General features: G+C 47.0%; 1 protein-coding gene and 1 long non-coding RNA gene across 4 annotated transcripts in view; both read left to right on the plus strand.

The window, feature by feature from the left end:
• Positions 1–2,847, plus strand: part of LOC309365315 — a 141,392-nt gene extending 138,545 nt beyond the window's left edge. For both annotated transcript variants that reach the window (XR_014165999.1, XR_014166000.1), the window contains exon 2: positions 5–2,847. This is a non-coding gene — a long non-coding RNA (uncharacterized lncRNA). The remainder of the gene's footprint in view (positions 1–4) is intronic.
• Positions 2,848–9,245: 6,398 nt separating this feature from the next.
• EHMT2 (euchromatic histone lysine methyltransferase 2) overlaps positions 9,246–15,467 on the plus strand; it is a 38,631-nt gene continuing 32,409 nt past the window's right edge. For both annotated transcript variants that reach the window (XM_081901378.1, XM_081901379.1), the window contains exons 1-4: positions 9,246–9,341; positions 11,937–11,985; positions 13,686–13,925; positions 14,633–14,925. In XM_081901378.1, the coding sequence (XP_081757504.1) occupies positions 9,312–9,341; positions 11,937–11,985; positions 13,686–13,925; positions 14,633–14,925 (612 nt within the window). In that variant the 5' untranslated portion in view covers positions 9,246–9,311. The remainder of the gene's footprint in view (positions 9,342–11,936; positions 11,986–13,685; positions 13,926–14,632; positions 14,926–15,467) is intronic.

The following is a 15,467-nucleotide window of genomic DNA, read 5'->3' on the forward strand; positions in this document are numbered from 1 at the left end:
TCAGGTTAAGAACGGACCTCCGGAACGAATTAAGTACTTAACCCGAGGTACCACTGTAATTCTGTGAGGAACTGTTGGAGGGGGGCGGGACGGCAAGACTTGAGCATATTCTGCACCGTGTAAGTATGGAATCTCAACATTCAATACTTTAAACAAACAAGGAAGTTACTAGTCTTTATAGCTGTGAACATATGTTTGGAATCTGATAGCAGCAGTGACAGGAAGCTGGAAGAGCGCCAGGAGGCGGGACTTCCTCTGATCAGAGAGTGGACTTCCAGGGCAGATCTCCTCACTCCTTTCGATGGCTAGCAGCAGCAAAAAAATGAATGACGCAAAAATAAACCAGTGAAGCCCTTTGCTTTGTATGAGTCTGCTCAGGTCACAAGGTCTTGCTTTCCTTGGTGCAAAATGTGGATTGACCGCTACGTCTTTTTTTCAAAGCACAGAGAATAGACATAACGCTGCGAAGAAGGAAACATTGAGAAACCCAATGTGAGATACAGTCGTGCCTTAGTTTTCAAACAGCCTAGTTCTCGAATGTTTTGGCTCCCGAACAATCAAAACCCAGAAGTGACTGTTCAAAGTTTGCAAACTATTTTGGGAAGCCGAACGTCCAATGGGACGTCCATGGCTTTCGATCGGCTGCAGGAGCTTCCTGCAGCCAATCAGAAGCTGCGATTTGGAAGTCGAACGGACTTCCGGAACGGATTCCATTTGACTTCCAAGTTACGACTGTATTGGCTAATGCAGGGATGGGAAAACTTGAGGCTCGTGGGATCTCTTTTAAAAAAGGAGGTAGGATCCCAAAGTCCACTGACCAGAGCCAGATGCAAAATAGTGGATCTGAGCAAGAAGCCAGTTAGGAACGTACAAAGATCCCTCCTGGATCAGACCAATGACCCATCTGCCTCCGTATCCTTCTCTCACAGTGGCCAACTACATGCTGTCCCCCATGAGCCATAAATTGGGATGCAATGACCTGCGTATACAAGTGGGTTGCCAGAATCCCTCCTTACTTCTGCTAAGAGCCCTTTATAAAAACGTAGTGGGAGGAACAGAGCTGTCTGTCTCAAGATTTAGGGCAGGGGTAGGCAAACTAAGGCCCGGGGGCCGGATGCGGCCCAATCGCCTTCTCAATCCGGCCGGCGGAAGGTCCGGGAATGAGCGTGTTTTTACATGAGTAGAATGTGTCCTTTTATTTAAAATGCATCTCTGGGTTATTTGTGGGGCATAGGAATTTGTTCATTCCCCCCCCTATAGTTTGCCCCCCTACAAGGTCTGAGGGACAGTGGACCGGCCCCCTGCTGAAAAAGTTTGTTGACCCCTGAATTTTAGGGCATTGCAGGCGGTTCCCCTGCACAGGGCACCGAGCGGGGGGTGGCAAAATTGTGAAGATCCATAACTGAGAAGATGCATTTTGGGGAGTGCCAAATTTTATGAAAGGTGACCAAAGTCTTCCCCTTGCCAGGCTAGTAAAACAATTTTCAGGCCGGTAGCTTTTGTGGATGTGTTTGCGATGAAGGCGAGTCATGCTGAATACTAAGAAAGAACGAGTGCCAAATAAATGCAAAAAATACTGTTATTTGGTCCAGAAAAGGGCAAGCAAGGCACATTTATAGGTGTCCTTCCAAGGCCAGGCCAATACATTGTGCTGCCTGAGGCAAAGCAGCAGGCAAATCCCTCACCCCCAAATAAAGGTACATAATACCCAAGGCCACCAGCCAAGTTATTTTGGCAATTTGAGGCTGAAAATCCCCCATGCTTCTCTTCCTCCTCCTTGGCAGTAAAAAGCCCCCAACGGTAATGAAGTCCGTTGATAACAACCTGTTAGCTTTTCATTACACCCGAAATTTGCTGCCTCACTGTCTAACGGTAGGGCTGGCCCTGAATACATAGGAAGTTGCCTTATACCAAGTGAGACTGCTGGTTCAATACAGTGGTACCTCGGGTTACATACGCTTCAGGTTACAGACTCCGCTAACTCAGAAATATTACCTCAGGTTAAGAACTTTGCTTCAGGATGAGAACAGAAATTGTGTGGTGGCAGCAGGAGGCCCCATTAGCTAAAGTGGTGCTTCAGGTTAAGAACGGACCTCCGGAACGAATTAAGTGCTCAACCCGAGGTACCACTGTACTATCAACATTGATTGTTGTTTGTTTGCCAGGAAAGTTGACAAGAGGATGTTATTTTCCCTATCTGGAGATGCCTGAGATTGTACCCAGGAACTTCTGCATGCAAAGCATATATTCCGCTACTCAGATGTGGCCATTCTTTGTTTCCACTTCGGCCCTGCATGTGCTTTGTGCTAAATTATATATACGCACAGGTACACACACGAGTGTGTATATATAATATCAAAATTCTGAGCCATGGAAAGCTGGATCTTGCAACCTGTATGGGATGTGCACGGGTATCACTGCCTTATATTTGATCATTCATTCTGCTAATGAATAACTTGGGGTGGGGTTTGTAGAGAGTGAAGCCCTGCACCGAGTCCTTTAGCGCTTCCCACAAGGAATCCTGCCAAACTGCTGCTCTGGTTTCTGAAATATCGGCAACACTGTTCACTTTCAAGCATGTCACAGCTTTGAGGACTAGAAACTTTCCTTTTTCAAAACCCGTAACAGGAACTGAAATTCTCAGGACACTGAATTCTGTACATGGTACCAAAATGCCAACCGCGGGATACTCAACGGTTCTTGAATCTGTCCCAGAGGCAATGGGGGGTGGTGAATTATCTCCTTGAGGTGGTAATGGCTCTGATCTCCAAGACCCTTAACTAGTGTCTTTTTTCTCATTAAAACTTTTTTTTCTAAAAATAAATCAATAAAAGAAACTATAATTTTGTTGTTGTTGTTGTTGTTACCTGTTTCAGCGGAGGGGGCAGGAAGCCCTAATTGTAAAAGAAGTAGAAGAAGAAGAAAAAGCACAAATTATTAAATTATTAATGCCCTAATTGTAAAAGAAGTAGTAGAAGAAGAACTATCACAAATTATTAAATTCAGGGTGCATTAGGGTGTATGTATGCATCAAGAAGGAGGGACTTGGGAAAGATGTGAAGAAAAGCGGGGTTGGACTCCCTTTCAACTCTACAATTCTATGAGGTACAGTCGTACCTTGGAAGTCAAATGGAATCCGTTCCGGAAGTGTGTTCGACTTCCAAAACGTTCAGAAACCAAGGTGCGGCTTCTGATTGGCTGCAGGAAGCTCCTGTAGCCAATTGGAAGCTGCAGAAGCCGTGTCGGACGTTCGGGTTCCAAAGAATGTTTGCGAACTGGAACACTTCTGGGTTTGTGGCGTTCGGGAGCCAAAACATTTGACCCGCAAGGCTTTTGGGATCCAGGGTACGACTGTATAAGAAGGTCCATTTATCCCTGCCAAATTCCTGTAGGAAGCATATAAGCAGGGCCTGAATGGGACGGCTTTCTCTTTTATCAGCCGGTAAAGAGGCAGCAGTGAGGCAACTCTTTAAAAACCCACCTGGGCCCAGAAGAAAATGACAACTACCTCCTTGGTGCAAATATCCCCTCCGTAGGCACGGTTCCTGAGAAGGTGGTGGCTGTTTAACTTCAGACAATCTTCGAGGAAATAGATAATCTCGGTCCATTTCAGTTTGGTTACTACCATAGATTGGAATTGAAATAAACCCGGCCACTCTGACAGATGATTTGTATTGCAAAAGGGACTGGTGCTTGATCTCTCAGTGGCTTCCGATACTATTGGTATCTTTTGCTCTATAAGACTCACTTTTTCCCTCCTAAAAAGTAAGGGGAAATGTGTGTGCGTCTTATGGAGCAAATGCAGGCTGCGCAGCTATCTCAGAAGCTAGAACAGCAAGAGGGATTGCTACTTTTACTGCGCAGCAATCCCTCTTGCTGTTCTGGCTTCTGAGATTCAGAATATTTTTTTTCTTGTTTTCCTCCTCCAAAAACTAGGTGCGTCTTGTGGTCTGGTGCGTCTTATAGAGCGAAAAATACGGTGTGTCGCCGTTACCTGCAGGATCATTATGAGAAGCTGGCATGGGTGGGGGGTTCTGCTGCCAGCTCAGCTCCATGGTGCTTGAGTTGTGGGGTTCACCCAGCGTCCATCTTGCCCCTCATGCTGTTGAATAGCTGCATGAAGCTGTGTGGCGAGGTCATCAGAGGTTTTGGAGCTGGATGCCACCAGCCTGTGGATAACGCCAGCTCTTTTGTCTCCGAATTGCTGAAATCAAGCAAGGCTTTGACAAAACATAGACCAGTACTTGAATGCGCTGATGGCTGGGTGAGATTCAGTAGACCACAACTGAATCCTTCAAAATGGAGGCGCTCTGCACTGGTGACCCAGGAGTTGGGCTCCCAATTCCTGATGGGGGGATAGCCCTTCGCTTGAAAGTAAAGGTATGTAGTCTGAAACATGTGTTGCCCGAGACACAAGCAACTTCAGCATCAAGGAGTGTCTTTTTCATAGCTATAGCTGGTTCACAAGATAAAGTTGTCATTCCTCTAGGGTTGCCATATTTCAAAAAGTAAAAGCCAGAACACCCTGAAACTTGTTGAGTTTTTTTTAGTAAACGCCCCCCCCCCCAAGTTGTGGAGCCAAAACAGTTTCTCAGTTGCCTAAGATTCAAGGCGAAGCGCTGGCTTTCACAAAATTCACCCCAGACGTCAATTCTGGAAAATCCAGACGTAAGGCAGACCTAACAAAGGCAGCCTATCATGCCCTGGTAATCTCCTGACTAGATTACTAGAATGTACTTTTATGTAGGGTTGCCCTTGAGAATGGTTTGAAAGCTTCCAGCTAGCGCAAAATGCTAGCTGATAATGCAGTGTTATCGCTCTGGTCTTGAGAGAACTGCACAGGCTAACAATTTGCGGCAGCAAAAATAAAAATAAAAAAGAGAGCTAATGCTGTATCGACAGAAGTGCAGTGCCAAGCTGAAGAGAAGTAATAGTACCATTAATATTCTGCCTTGGTCAGACCACACCTGGAATGCTGTGTCCAGTTCTGGGCACCACAATTTAGGAAGGATGTCGACAAGCTGAAACATGTGCAGAGGAGGGTGACCAAGATGATCAAAGGCCTTGTGAGGAATGGTTGCTGGGTATATTTTGCCTGGAAAAGAGGAGACTGAGGGGAGATATGATAAGACATCTTCAAATATCTCAAGGGCTGTCATGTGGAAGAGGGAACAAGCTTGTTTTCTCCTGCTGTGGAAGGAAAGACCTGAACCAACGGCTTCAAGTTACAAGAAAGGAGATTCTGGCTAAAGGTCAAGAATAACTTTCCGTGGGATGGACTCCCTTGGGAGCTTGTGGACTCTCTTTCCTTGGAGGTTTTGAAGCAGAGGTTGGATGGGCACTTGTCATGGATGCTTTGAGTTCGGATTCCTGCATTGCAGAGGGTTGGACTAGATTACCCCTGGGTCCCTTCCTATGAATCTATGATTTGGGTTGCGCACACACCATACATTTAATAATAAATAATAATAACAAATTTTATTCATACCCCGCCCTCCCCAGCCAAGACCGGGCTCTGGGCGGCTAACACCCGATATAAAAACAAATTGATTAAAATGCAACTTAAAAACAAGATTAAAATACAACATTAAAACACAGCCTCATTTCAATTGAAACTCAAAAACTTTTTTGGGGATGAAAACGTCAAGTCTTTAAAGCCCTGTTATACCTCTTTAGCTGTCATGGAAAACCTTGTACAGATAGGTAGCCGTGTTGGTCTGCCATAGTCAAAACAAAAAAAATTCCTTCCAGTAGCACCTTAAAGACCAACTAAGTTAGTTCTTGGTATGAGCTTTCGTGTGCATGCATGAGCTTTTCGTGTGCATGTGTATCTGAAGAAGTGTGCATGCACACGAAAGCTCATACCAAGAACTAACTTAGTTGGTCTTTAAGGTGCTACTGGAAGGAATTTTTTTTGTTTTGACTATGGAAAACCTTGGTAACTAGCTTGTTAGGTGTGTTGACCTCACAGAGCTACAACTCCCAGCCCCCTTAAACTGCAGTTCCCAGGGTTCTTCATGACTGTTGAAAGAGGCATGATAGTGTTTTAAATGCATGAGGCAAGTGGAGCCAAATTCATGGCGCCGACAATGGCTTATAAAACCCAAAACAAATTAGGACGAGGAGAATCCGTATGGTGTGTCTACGGCATGTCACTCGCTGTCTCTCACTCTTGACCCACCTCTCAGAGTTATTGTGAGGATAAAATGGGGAGAACCCAGTATGCCACCCTGAGGGTATAAATGGAATAATATCTGAAGGGCTGTCCGTCTCTGAAATTAGAACTGAAACCCACCTCATTGTTCCACAGGTTTCTCACAGGAATCTTGACTGACCGCTGTGAGAAAAGGATGCTGAACAGATCCATTGGCCTAATTCAGCAGGCTCCTTTTATGTCCCTATGGTGATATAAAATGAACGCAAATCCTAATCCCACTGACCTGGGAGTAGATAGATCCCATTGAATTCAGTAGGCTTGATCGCAGTGTTAGACATCAACCAACAATTTGCAAACCGCCCCCCCCCCCCGCTGTTGTTCGCCCTCCCATCAGATGTCAAAGTGATAAATAACTACCTGACATTCAGAAGACATCTTAAGACTTCAGGGAAGTTTTTAATGTGTGATATTTTAGTGAATTTTTGGTTTCTGTGGAAGCCGCCCAGAGTGGCTGGGGTACAAATTATTATTATTATTATTATTATTATTATTATTATTATTATTATTATTATTATTCACTATGTACCCAGATGAAGATTTGGTTTGATTTATTGCATTTCAGTTGAATCCCAAAGTGGCTTACAAACAATAAATAACAACCACATGATAAGACATAATAGACCGTCACAAACACAACATAATCATGTAAAATTGTAATTGAAACTGAATTGAAATACTTTATCGTCACTTGTACAACTTGTATACGGTGAGATTACACGAGCACCCCCAACTCAGCTCTCTTAGTCTTAATTCCCCTCGTTTACTGACACACACACACCAAACCCGAAAGTCAGTTGCTCTGTTGTTATCTTTTCATTCAGCAGCCTAACAGTCCACGGATAGAAGCTGTTCTTTACCCTGTTGGTGCGACTAATCATGCTTCTATATCATGGGTAGGCAAACTAAGGCCCAGGGGCCGGATCCGGCCCAATCGCCTTCTAAATCCAGCCCGCGGATGGTCTGGGAATCAGCGTGTTTTTACATGAGTAGAATGCGTCCTTTTATTCAAAATGCATCTCTGGGTTATTTGTGGGACCTGTCTGGTGTTTTTACATGACTAGAATGTGTGCTTTTATTTAAAATGCATCTCTGGGTTATTTGTGGGGCATAGGAATTTGTCCATTATTTTTCTTCAGAATATAGTCCGGCCCCCCACAAGGTCTGAGGGAGAGTGGGCCAGCCCCCTGCTGAAAAAGTTTGCTTGACCCCTGTTCTATATCTTCTGCCCAAGGGCAAGAGATCAAGAAAGTGCCGGCCAGGGTGTGAATCATCCCTGAGAATTTTCCTCACACTCCTGAGGCCCTCAATGTCATCCAGCGGACTCACGGGACAGCCCATAATATCTTGTGCTGTATTTACCACCCTCTGTAGGCACTTCCTATCAGTTGATGTCAAACCAGCGTACCACACTGAATAAGGAACAAATCATCAGTTGCACCCGTTGCAATCTGTATAACACCACAAACAACGCAGCAATTGAAAAATAAGCCAAACATCGCAATTACAGCAAAGTCCTATGGTTGACAACTCAGTACGGCGTTTATAATCTCTAAAACAATACTAACAACAGAATAGCCAATGGAAAAACACACACAAGCTACGCGCTGTCAAGTATTGCACAGTAGCATTTGGTTTAGCCTAATAAGCGCACGGCCCCAGTGTGGGTTTCTGCAATCCCTTGCTGCTGATTCTGTTTTATTGCCTCTTGTGGCAGCGAGTTCCACAGATTCACCATGTGCTGCATGATGAAGTCCTTCCTCTTCCTCTGCCTTGAATCGTCTTACAACATTCAGCTTCACCCGATGTCGGTAGTGGGAGAGACTCTTAATCTCACGGCCAGCGTGGGTTCGAGCCCCACGTTGGGGGGAAAAAAATTAAATAAAATTCCTGCATTGCAGGGGGTTGGACTAGATGACCTTTGGGAATCCCTTGCCTAATATGATGAAGGCCGGTTCGGAATATTTTTAAATAATAACCCTGCGCCCACAGCCCTCAGATCCCTCCTGTGAGAGGAGCATAGCTGTCAACCGTCCCTTATTTGGCGGGAAACTCCCTTATCCCAGTGCCGTGTCCCGCTGCTGTCCCTTATTGATGATGTCCTTTAAATTTCCCGGGTTTCATGTTCGCCCGGCTCGGGAGGGAAGCAGCGGGTTGGGGTCCTCCACCGCAAGAGAGAGAGAGCGCACGAGCTGCCGCGTCTCCGTCTCTCCCTTTTCCCCCTCAGGGGTGTGTCGTGAGGAAGCTGCTGGTCCCTTATTTTCTGTAAATTGACATCTATGGTTGCGGATGACTCTGGGATTGCGGCGCTCATCTTGCTTTAAAGGCCGAGGGAGCCGCCGTTTGTCCGCAGACAGCTTCCGGATCATGTGGCCAGCATGACTAAGCCGCTTCTGGCAAAGCAGATCAGCGCATGGAAACGCCGTTTACCTTCCCGCCGGAGCAGTACCTATTTATCTACTTGCACTTTGATGTGCTTTTCGAACTGCTAGGTTAGCCGAGCAACGGGAGCTCACCCCGTCGCAGGGATTCGAACCACTGACCTTCTGATCAGCAAGCTCTGAACCCACAGCACCACCTGCCTCCTGAAGGCAAGTTAGTTAGGCCTAAAGAAACTGAGGCGCCAATAAACACCCCACTGTCACAATACTGCATTAATGCAATATATTCATCAATTTTGTCTGCCCCTCTTCTTTGGTGGGAGTTGTAGACCCTTAGGATCATCTAGCCCAACCCGCTGCAAAACACAGTCAGTGGCAGCCAAAGCAGCATGGCTCCATCAGTGCCGGATTTCTGCATAAGCTAAGCCAAAATCCCTTATTTGGGCTGCTGATCCCTTTTTTCCGAGGCTGCTGGTCCCTTATTTTCCAATCTATAAGTTGACAGCTATGGAGAGGAGAGAGGCAGGGGGTTCATCTGCGCGCCATCGCCCCCTCCCTCCTTCCCTCCTTCCCTCTTTGTCTGGGCTGAGCCGAGCGAAGGCGCTGCCCCTTTAAGGGGTTCCCTCCCCCTCCCCTTTCACTCTCCCCGCGCCCGTGACGTCAGTGCGGGGCCGGCTCTCCTGCTGCTGCTGCTGCTGCTGCTACGGCGCGAGGCCATGGAGGCTGCGGGAGCGGGACCCGCGCAGGTTGGGGACGCGGATGGCGGAGCGGGAGACGGCGGGGCGGGGGGGGGGGGCTTCTTTGCAAAAATATTTATTTCTAAATATCAGGAGAGCGGGGAGGTTTTCCGATTGCCACCGGCCTCCCATCACTCGTGGCCTCCCCCCTTTTTTTTTTTTTGGCTCCCCATTGCAAACTGGGAGGGGCTTCCTTCACATTCGGAAATGCAAAAAAGCAAAAAAAATTAAAAATGTTGCATTGATCCGGCGGGCGCGGGGCGTCGTTCCCCACCCGATCCGATCCCGGGAGGAGTGGTCGTGATTTGCGATGGGGAGGTGGGGGGCGATCGCGCTGGTTCGGAGCAGCCGCCGTCTCTCTCTTGCAACGAGGAAGGGAAAGGGTGAGGAAGGATTACTTCGGGGCGGGGGAGAGGAGAGTAATGTCGGGATCTGTCGGGGTGGGGGCGGAAGGACGGGCTTTCGTCCTTCTTTGACATCTGAGCCATCCCTTCTCGGCATATGCTCCCTTATTTCCTTCCCGTCTGACCTATGCCCGCATTTGCAAGCTACCCCACGTTGCAACTCGTGGCTTTCAGCCCCTGTTTCAAACAGATCCCAACTATCCTCCCCCAAACGCCCCCCTCTCCCCCAACCTTCTAACTAGAAGAGTTTGGATAGATTCAATCCTCTCTCTCTTTGTTGGGGACTTAATTTCGCAGAGAGATCCTATTTCATGAGAAAGTGAGGGAACCTCCAGATTGGACATTTTCTTCCCAGTATATAGTAACAGTACATCCAGTGTGGATTTGCGCTGCACTGTCCACACAGATGGTTTTATTTAATCAGTCGCTCTGCAATGCTTCCCTTATATCATTATTGCCACCTGGAAGGGCAATCTATTCACTTTACTGCTACCAGAATGAGGACAAAAGCAAAACAACTCCGAAATATTTGCGGAATGAAAAGTTACAGGATTTCAGCAGGAAGCTGTGGGACATGCACAGATGGGGAAATAAACTCTCTGCCCTGAAACTTTTGCAGCCACAAACAGTATTGAAAGTATAACCATCATGAGCACAGATAATCATACATACTCAAAACAAAAAAAATTCCTTCCAGTAGCACCTTAAAGACCAACTAAGTTAGTTCTTGGTATGAGCTTCCATGTGCATGCACACTTCTTCAGATACCTGAAGAATCTGAAGAAGTATCTGAAGAAGTGTGCATGCACACGAAAGCTCATACCAAGAACTAACTTAGTTGGTCTTTAAGGTGCTACTGGAAGGAATTTTTTTTGTTTTGACTATGGCAGACCAACACGGCTACCTATCTGTAACTGAATCATACATACTGTATTTTTTGCTCTATAAGACTCACTTTTTCCCTCCTAAAAAGTAAGGGGAAATGTGTGTGCGTCTTATAGAGCGAATGCAGGCTGCACAGCTATCCCAGAAGCCAGAACAGCAAGAGGGATTGCTGCTTTCACTGCGCAGCGATTCCTCTTGCTGTTCTGGCTTCTGGGATTCAGAATATTTTTTTCCCTTGTTTTCCTCCTCCAAAAACTAGGTGCGTCTTGTAGTCTGGTGCGTCTTATAGGGCGAAAAATACGGTAATCTGGAGGGACCCTTGTTTAAAACCATCAAACGCACGTTCTTATCATGATATCATGGGCTGTCCCCTGAGCCTGCTAGATGACATTGCAAGGGATCGATGCCTTAGGAGAGCGAGAAAAATTATCACGGACGAATTACACCCCGGCCAGCACCTTTTTAATCTTTTACTCTCTGGCAGGAGATAATAGAAGTATAATCAGTCGTACCAACAGGCTAAAAAACAGTTTCTATCCGTGGGCTGTTAGGCTGCTGAACGAAAAATAATATAGTGCAACTGACTTTTGGGGTTGGTGTGCTGTGCGACACACAAGATCGAGTGTTTGTGTGTCGGGGGAGGGAGGCTCGGTTAATTTCATCGTACACTGGTTGTATATTGACAGCAAAGGTATTATTATTACCGTATTTTTCGTCCCATAGGACGCACCAAGTTTTTTGGGGGGGAAATAAAGGGGAAAATAATTTTCCCCCCCCAGGCGCTTGTGGGGCCGGCAGCGGGGAGAAGCGCTCTTCTCCCCGCTGCCTGTCTGCAGACCAGGTCCGGGGACAGCGGGAAGACGCGTCTCCCTGCCGTCAGCCTCCAAACCACATCGGGAGACAGCGGGATGGCGGGGTTCCACCTCCCCGCTGTCCCCCGACCTTGTGGGGCTGGCGCTGCGGCTCTCCTGAAGCCTGGAGAGCGAGAGGGGTCGGTGCGCACCGACCCCTCTCGCTCTCCAGGCTTCAGCGAAAGCCTGCATTTGCCCCATAGGACGCACACACATTTCCCCTTCAATTTTGGAGGGGAAAAAGTGCGTCCTATAGGGCGAAAAATTGTTGTTTATTATAATATCCATCATGCTTTAACAGTCAAATCCCTCTTCCCAGAGAACTCTGGGATTTGTAGTTCTCTGAGGAGAATAAGGGCCTCTTAACAACCCTCAGCGCTCTTAACAAACTACAGTTCTCGGGGTTACTAATAAAATGGAATTCAGTCTGAGTTTTTAATCTCTGCTTTCGCCCCTCCTCCCAGGCTGTGACAGGGGCGGCGTCACTGGTGGAAGTGAGACCGGACGAAATAGGTAGGTTTTTGTGCCAGCCTGCCTTGGGGAGGGAGGGGGTTTCCTGGTTTTCTTCTTAACAGCCCACCCACATTTGAAGCCTGCTGGTCCCAGAGCCATCCTATAGCATGGGACTGTGTATGATCCATGTAGCTCGTATTTTCTATATGCTGACTGGCAGCTGTTCAAGGCAGGGGTCTTTCCCCCAGGAACTGAAATACAGTGGTACTTCGGGTTACATACGCTTCAGGTTACAAACTCCGCTAACCCAGAAATAGTGCTTCAGGTTAAGAACTTTGCTTCAGGATAAGAATAGAAATCAGGCTCTGGCGGCACAGCGGCAGCGGGAGGCCCCATTAACTAAAGTGGTGCTTCAGGTTAAGAACAGTTTCAGGTTAAGTACGGACCTCCGGAACGAATTAAGTACTTGACCTGAGGTACCACTGTACAGAGCCAGGATCAAGGTCCTTGTGTTCATTTACAAAGCTATGAACTGCTCCAGGGTACCCTGGAGACCACCTGATCCCAGCTGGATCACCGAGATCATATTCAGGAGTAGCGTCGGGCCTCCCCTCGAAATTGCGAGGCTCACTGGACATTAACGCGACGGTTAGCGTCGTCAGCCTGGTCTGGTGGAATCCAGCAGTCTCCTTCTATTTTAACCTTTATCCATTTGCTGAAAAATTTTCTGCGCTGCCAGCTTCTGTAGAAAACTAGGAGAGCAGCTTCTGTAACAGTCAGCTGAAGATGTGTGGTTTTAAATTTCCACGCGGTTTTATTTTGTCATGGTTGTCAGCCGCTCTGATACATTTTAACAAAATGCGGTGGACAAGTATTTTTTAGGAATACAGTGGTACCTCGGGTTACGTACGCTTCAGGTTACAGACTCCGCTAACCCAGAAATATTACCTCAGGTTAAGAACTTTGCTTCAGGATGAGAACAGAAATTGCAGGGTGGCAGTGGGAGACCCCATTAGCTAAAGTGGTACCTCAGGTTAAGAATCTTCCCTCTCTCCACCCCCTTTCTTTTTTCTTTCTTTTTTCTTCTCCCCCTAATGCCTCAACAAATGAAACAGATTTGTAAAAACGCTACGTGGAAGAAGAAGAAAAAAAAAAAAATACGAGGCACTACACTTCTGTAAAACAAGAAAATCCTTAATAAAAAATATTTTTTTTTTTAAAAAAAGAACAGTTTAAAGTTAAGAACAGACCTCCAGAATGAATTAAGTACTTAACCCAAGGTACCACTGTAGATAAATAACATGATCTGCATGCAGTGTGGCTTCTCTGCCACTGAGCTATGGGGGTAGGGCATTGGAATACAGTGGTACCTTGGGTTACATACACTTCAGGTTACATACACTTCAGGTTACATACACTTCAGGTTACACACCCCACTAAGCCAGAAATAGTGCTTCAGATTAAGAACTTTGCTTCAGGATGAGAACAGAAATCGTGCTGTGGCGGCAGCAGGAGGCCCCATTAGCTAAAGTGCTTCAGGTTAAAAACAGTTTCAGGTTAGGTACAGACCTCCAGAACGAATTAAGTACTTAACCCGAGGTACCACTGTAATGCATGGAGCTGTCTTAAACCTAGTACTGTCTGCATGTAGTATTGTCTGCACTGGCAGGCAGCAGCAAGGACTCTTTTCTGCATGCAGGGCAGTTTCTCTGCTGCTCAGCTAAGCGTGTGTGTGTCTATGTGTGTGTCTCCTGCTCCAGGCGTGGTGTCGTCCAGAGATGGCCCCGATCCCTCTTCGGGGTCCTTGTCTCCTCGGAAACCCAAAAGTAGCTTGGGGGGAGCGGGAGATAACCCGCTGGGCTCCAGCAGGAATGGTGAAGAGGGAGCACGAGCGCAGATGACCGGGAGCAGTAAGGAAATGGGCAGGATGTCGCCCGAATCGGGGGGTGTCTCTGCTGGCCCAAACAGCAGCCCTAGTCCAGGGAATAAAGGCCTGCCAGGTGAGGTGGAAGGGAGCTGGGATGTGTGGCAGCAGGACTGGATTTAAACTGCTGGTTTTGACCCATAAAGCTTTTTGCATGGCTCAGGACCTCAGAACCCCAAGGGCTCTGAGAAATAATAAATTATTATTATTACTACTACTACTATTTATTACTTGTACCCCACCCATCTGAGTGGGTTGCCTCAGGCACTCTGTTTTAAGTATTTAAAAAAAACACCAAAATTTAAAATTTGCTTTTCAAATTCTTTTGAACAACCATCAGAACATTCATCTCTGTTGACTTCCCACCCACCGTTCCATGTTTTTCTTTTCCTCCCTTAAAATGCTTCTATGTTGCTTCTATTTTACCCATTTGTACGTTAATTAAAAAATTTTAAACTACCACTTCTCATCTGTCTGCTGCCGTACTTCAAATCCTGCGTACGTTTTAACACGTTCTACAAAATATTTCCGTTCTTCGGGGAACTTTTCTTCATTCTGTTCTTTTAATTCTCACAGTCTGGCCATCTCAGCAGATTCCATCACCTTCATAAGCCGTTTTTTCTTTCGTTGGGACCCTGTTTGGACTGTGTTTTTGTGCTTTTGTCTTGTGTTTTTGTCTTGCGAACCGCCCTGAGACCTTGCAGCGTATATAAATCTGATAGATAAATAAATAAAACCAGGCAAAACGGTTAAAGGCCGCTCGCTTCTCTTCCTCCGTTTCAGGACACGCCGCCAAGACCTTCCCATCGTCCCCTAGCAAAGCGGGTGGGACCAGCCGGGCAAAGATGTCCCTCACCGGAACCAGCAAGTCGCCAACATCTATCCAAAGTTTGGCCATGCGTCTGCTGAGTATGCCTGGGTCGCGACTTCCTGGGGAATCTGGGACTCCCACAGCAGAAGTCCCAGCCCCAGTCCTGACACCGACCCCTGCTCAGCCTCCAGCCCCGACCGTGGAAGAGGCCAAGCCAAAGGTTCACCGGGCCCGGAAAACCATGCCCAAACCCAACAGTGGACAGGTAGGGAGCACGGCTACCTTCTTGCTAGGTACCAGACAAAAACCTCAATGTATACCCAAGCATTTGGCCCTTAACCCGACGGGTGTTCGAGATATTTGTCACCTCTTTCTGCTCATCTGTTTAGCAAGGCAGGTTTAGATTTCGACGTTTACATGTACAGTGGTGCCTCACAAGACGAAATTAATTCGTTCCGTGAGGCTCTTCGTATAGCGGTTTTTTTCGTCTTGCGAAGCAAGCCCATTGACAGCTTAGCGGATTAGCGCTATTAGCGGTTTAGTGGCTTTTAGCGATCAGCTGTTAAGCGGCTTATCAGCGGATCAGCTGATAAGCGGCTTAGCGGCTTAGGAAAAGGGGGGGAAGGGGGGGAAATCCAAAGGAACTCGCAAGACTTTTTCGTCTTGCGAAGGAAGCCCATAGGGAAATTCGTTTTGCGAAGCGCCTCCAAAACGGAAAACCCTTTCGTCTAGCGGGTTTTCCGTCTTGCGAGGCGTTCGTCTTGCGGGGCACCACTGTATTGGAGATTTTTTTTTTTAGGATTATGG

The sequence above is a fragment of the Podarcis melisellensis genome, assembly GCF_964234715.1.
Source record: "Podarcis melisellensis genome assembly, chromosome: 2".
Classification (NCBI taxonomy): Eukaryota; Metazoa; Chordata; class Lepidosauria; order Squamata; family Lacertidae; genus Podarcis; species Podarcis melisellensis.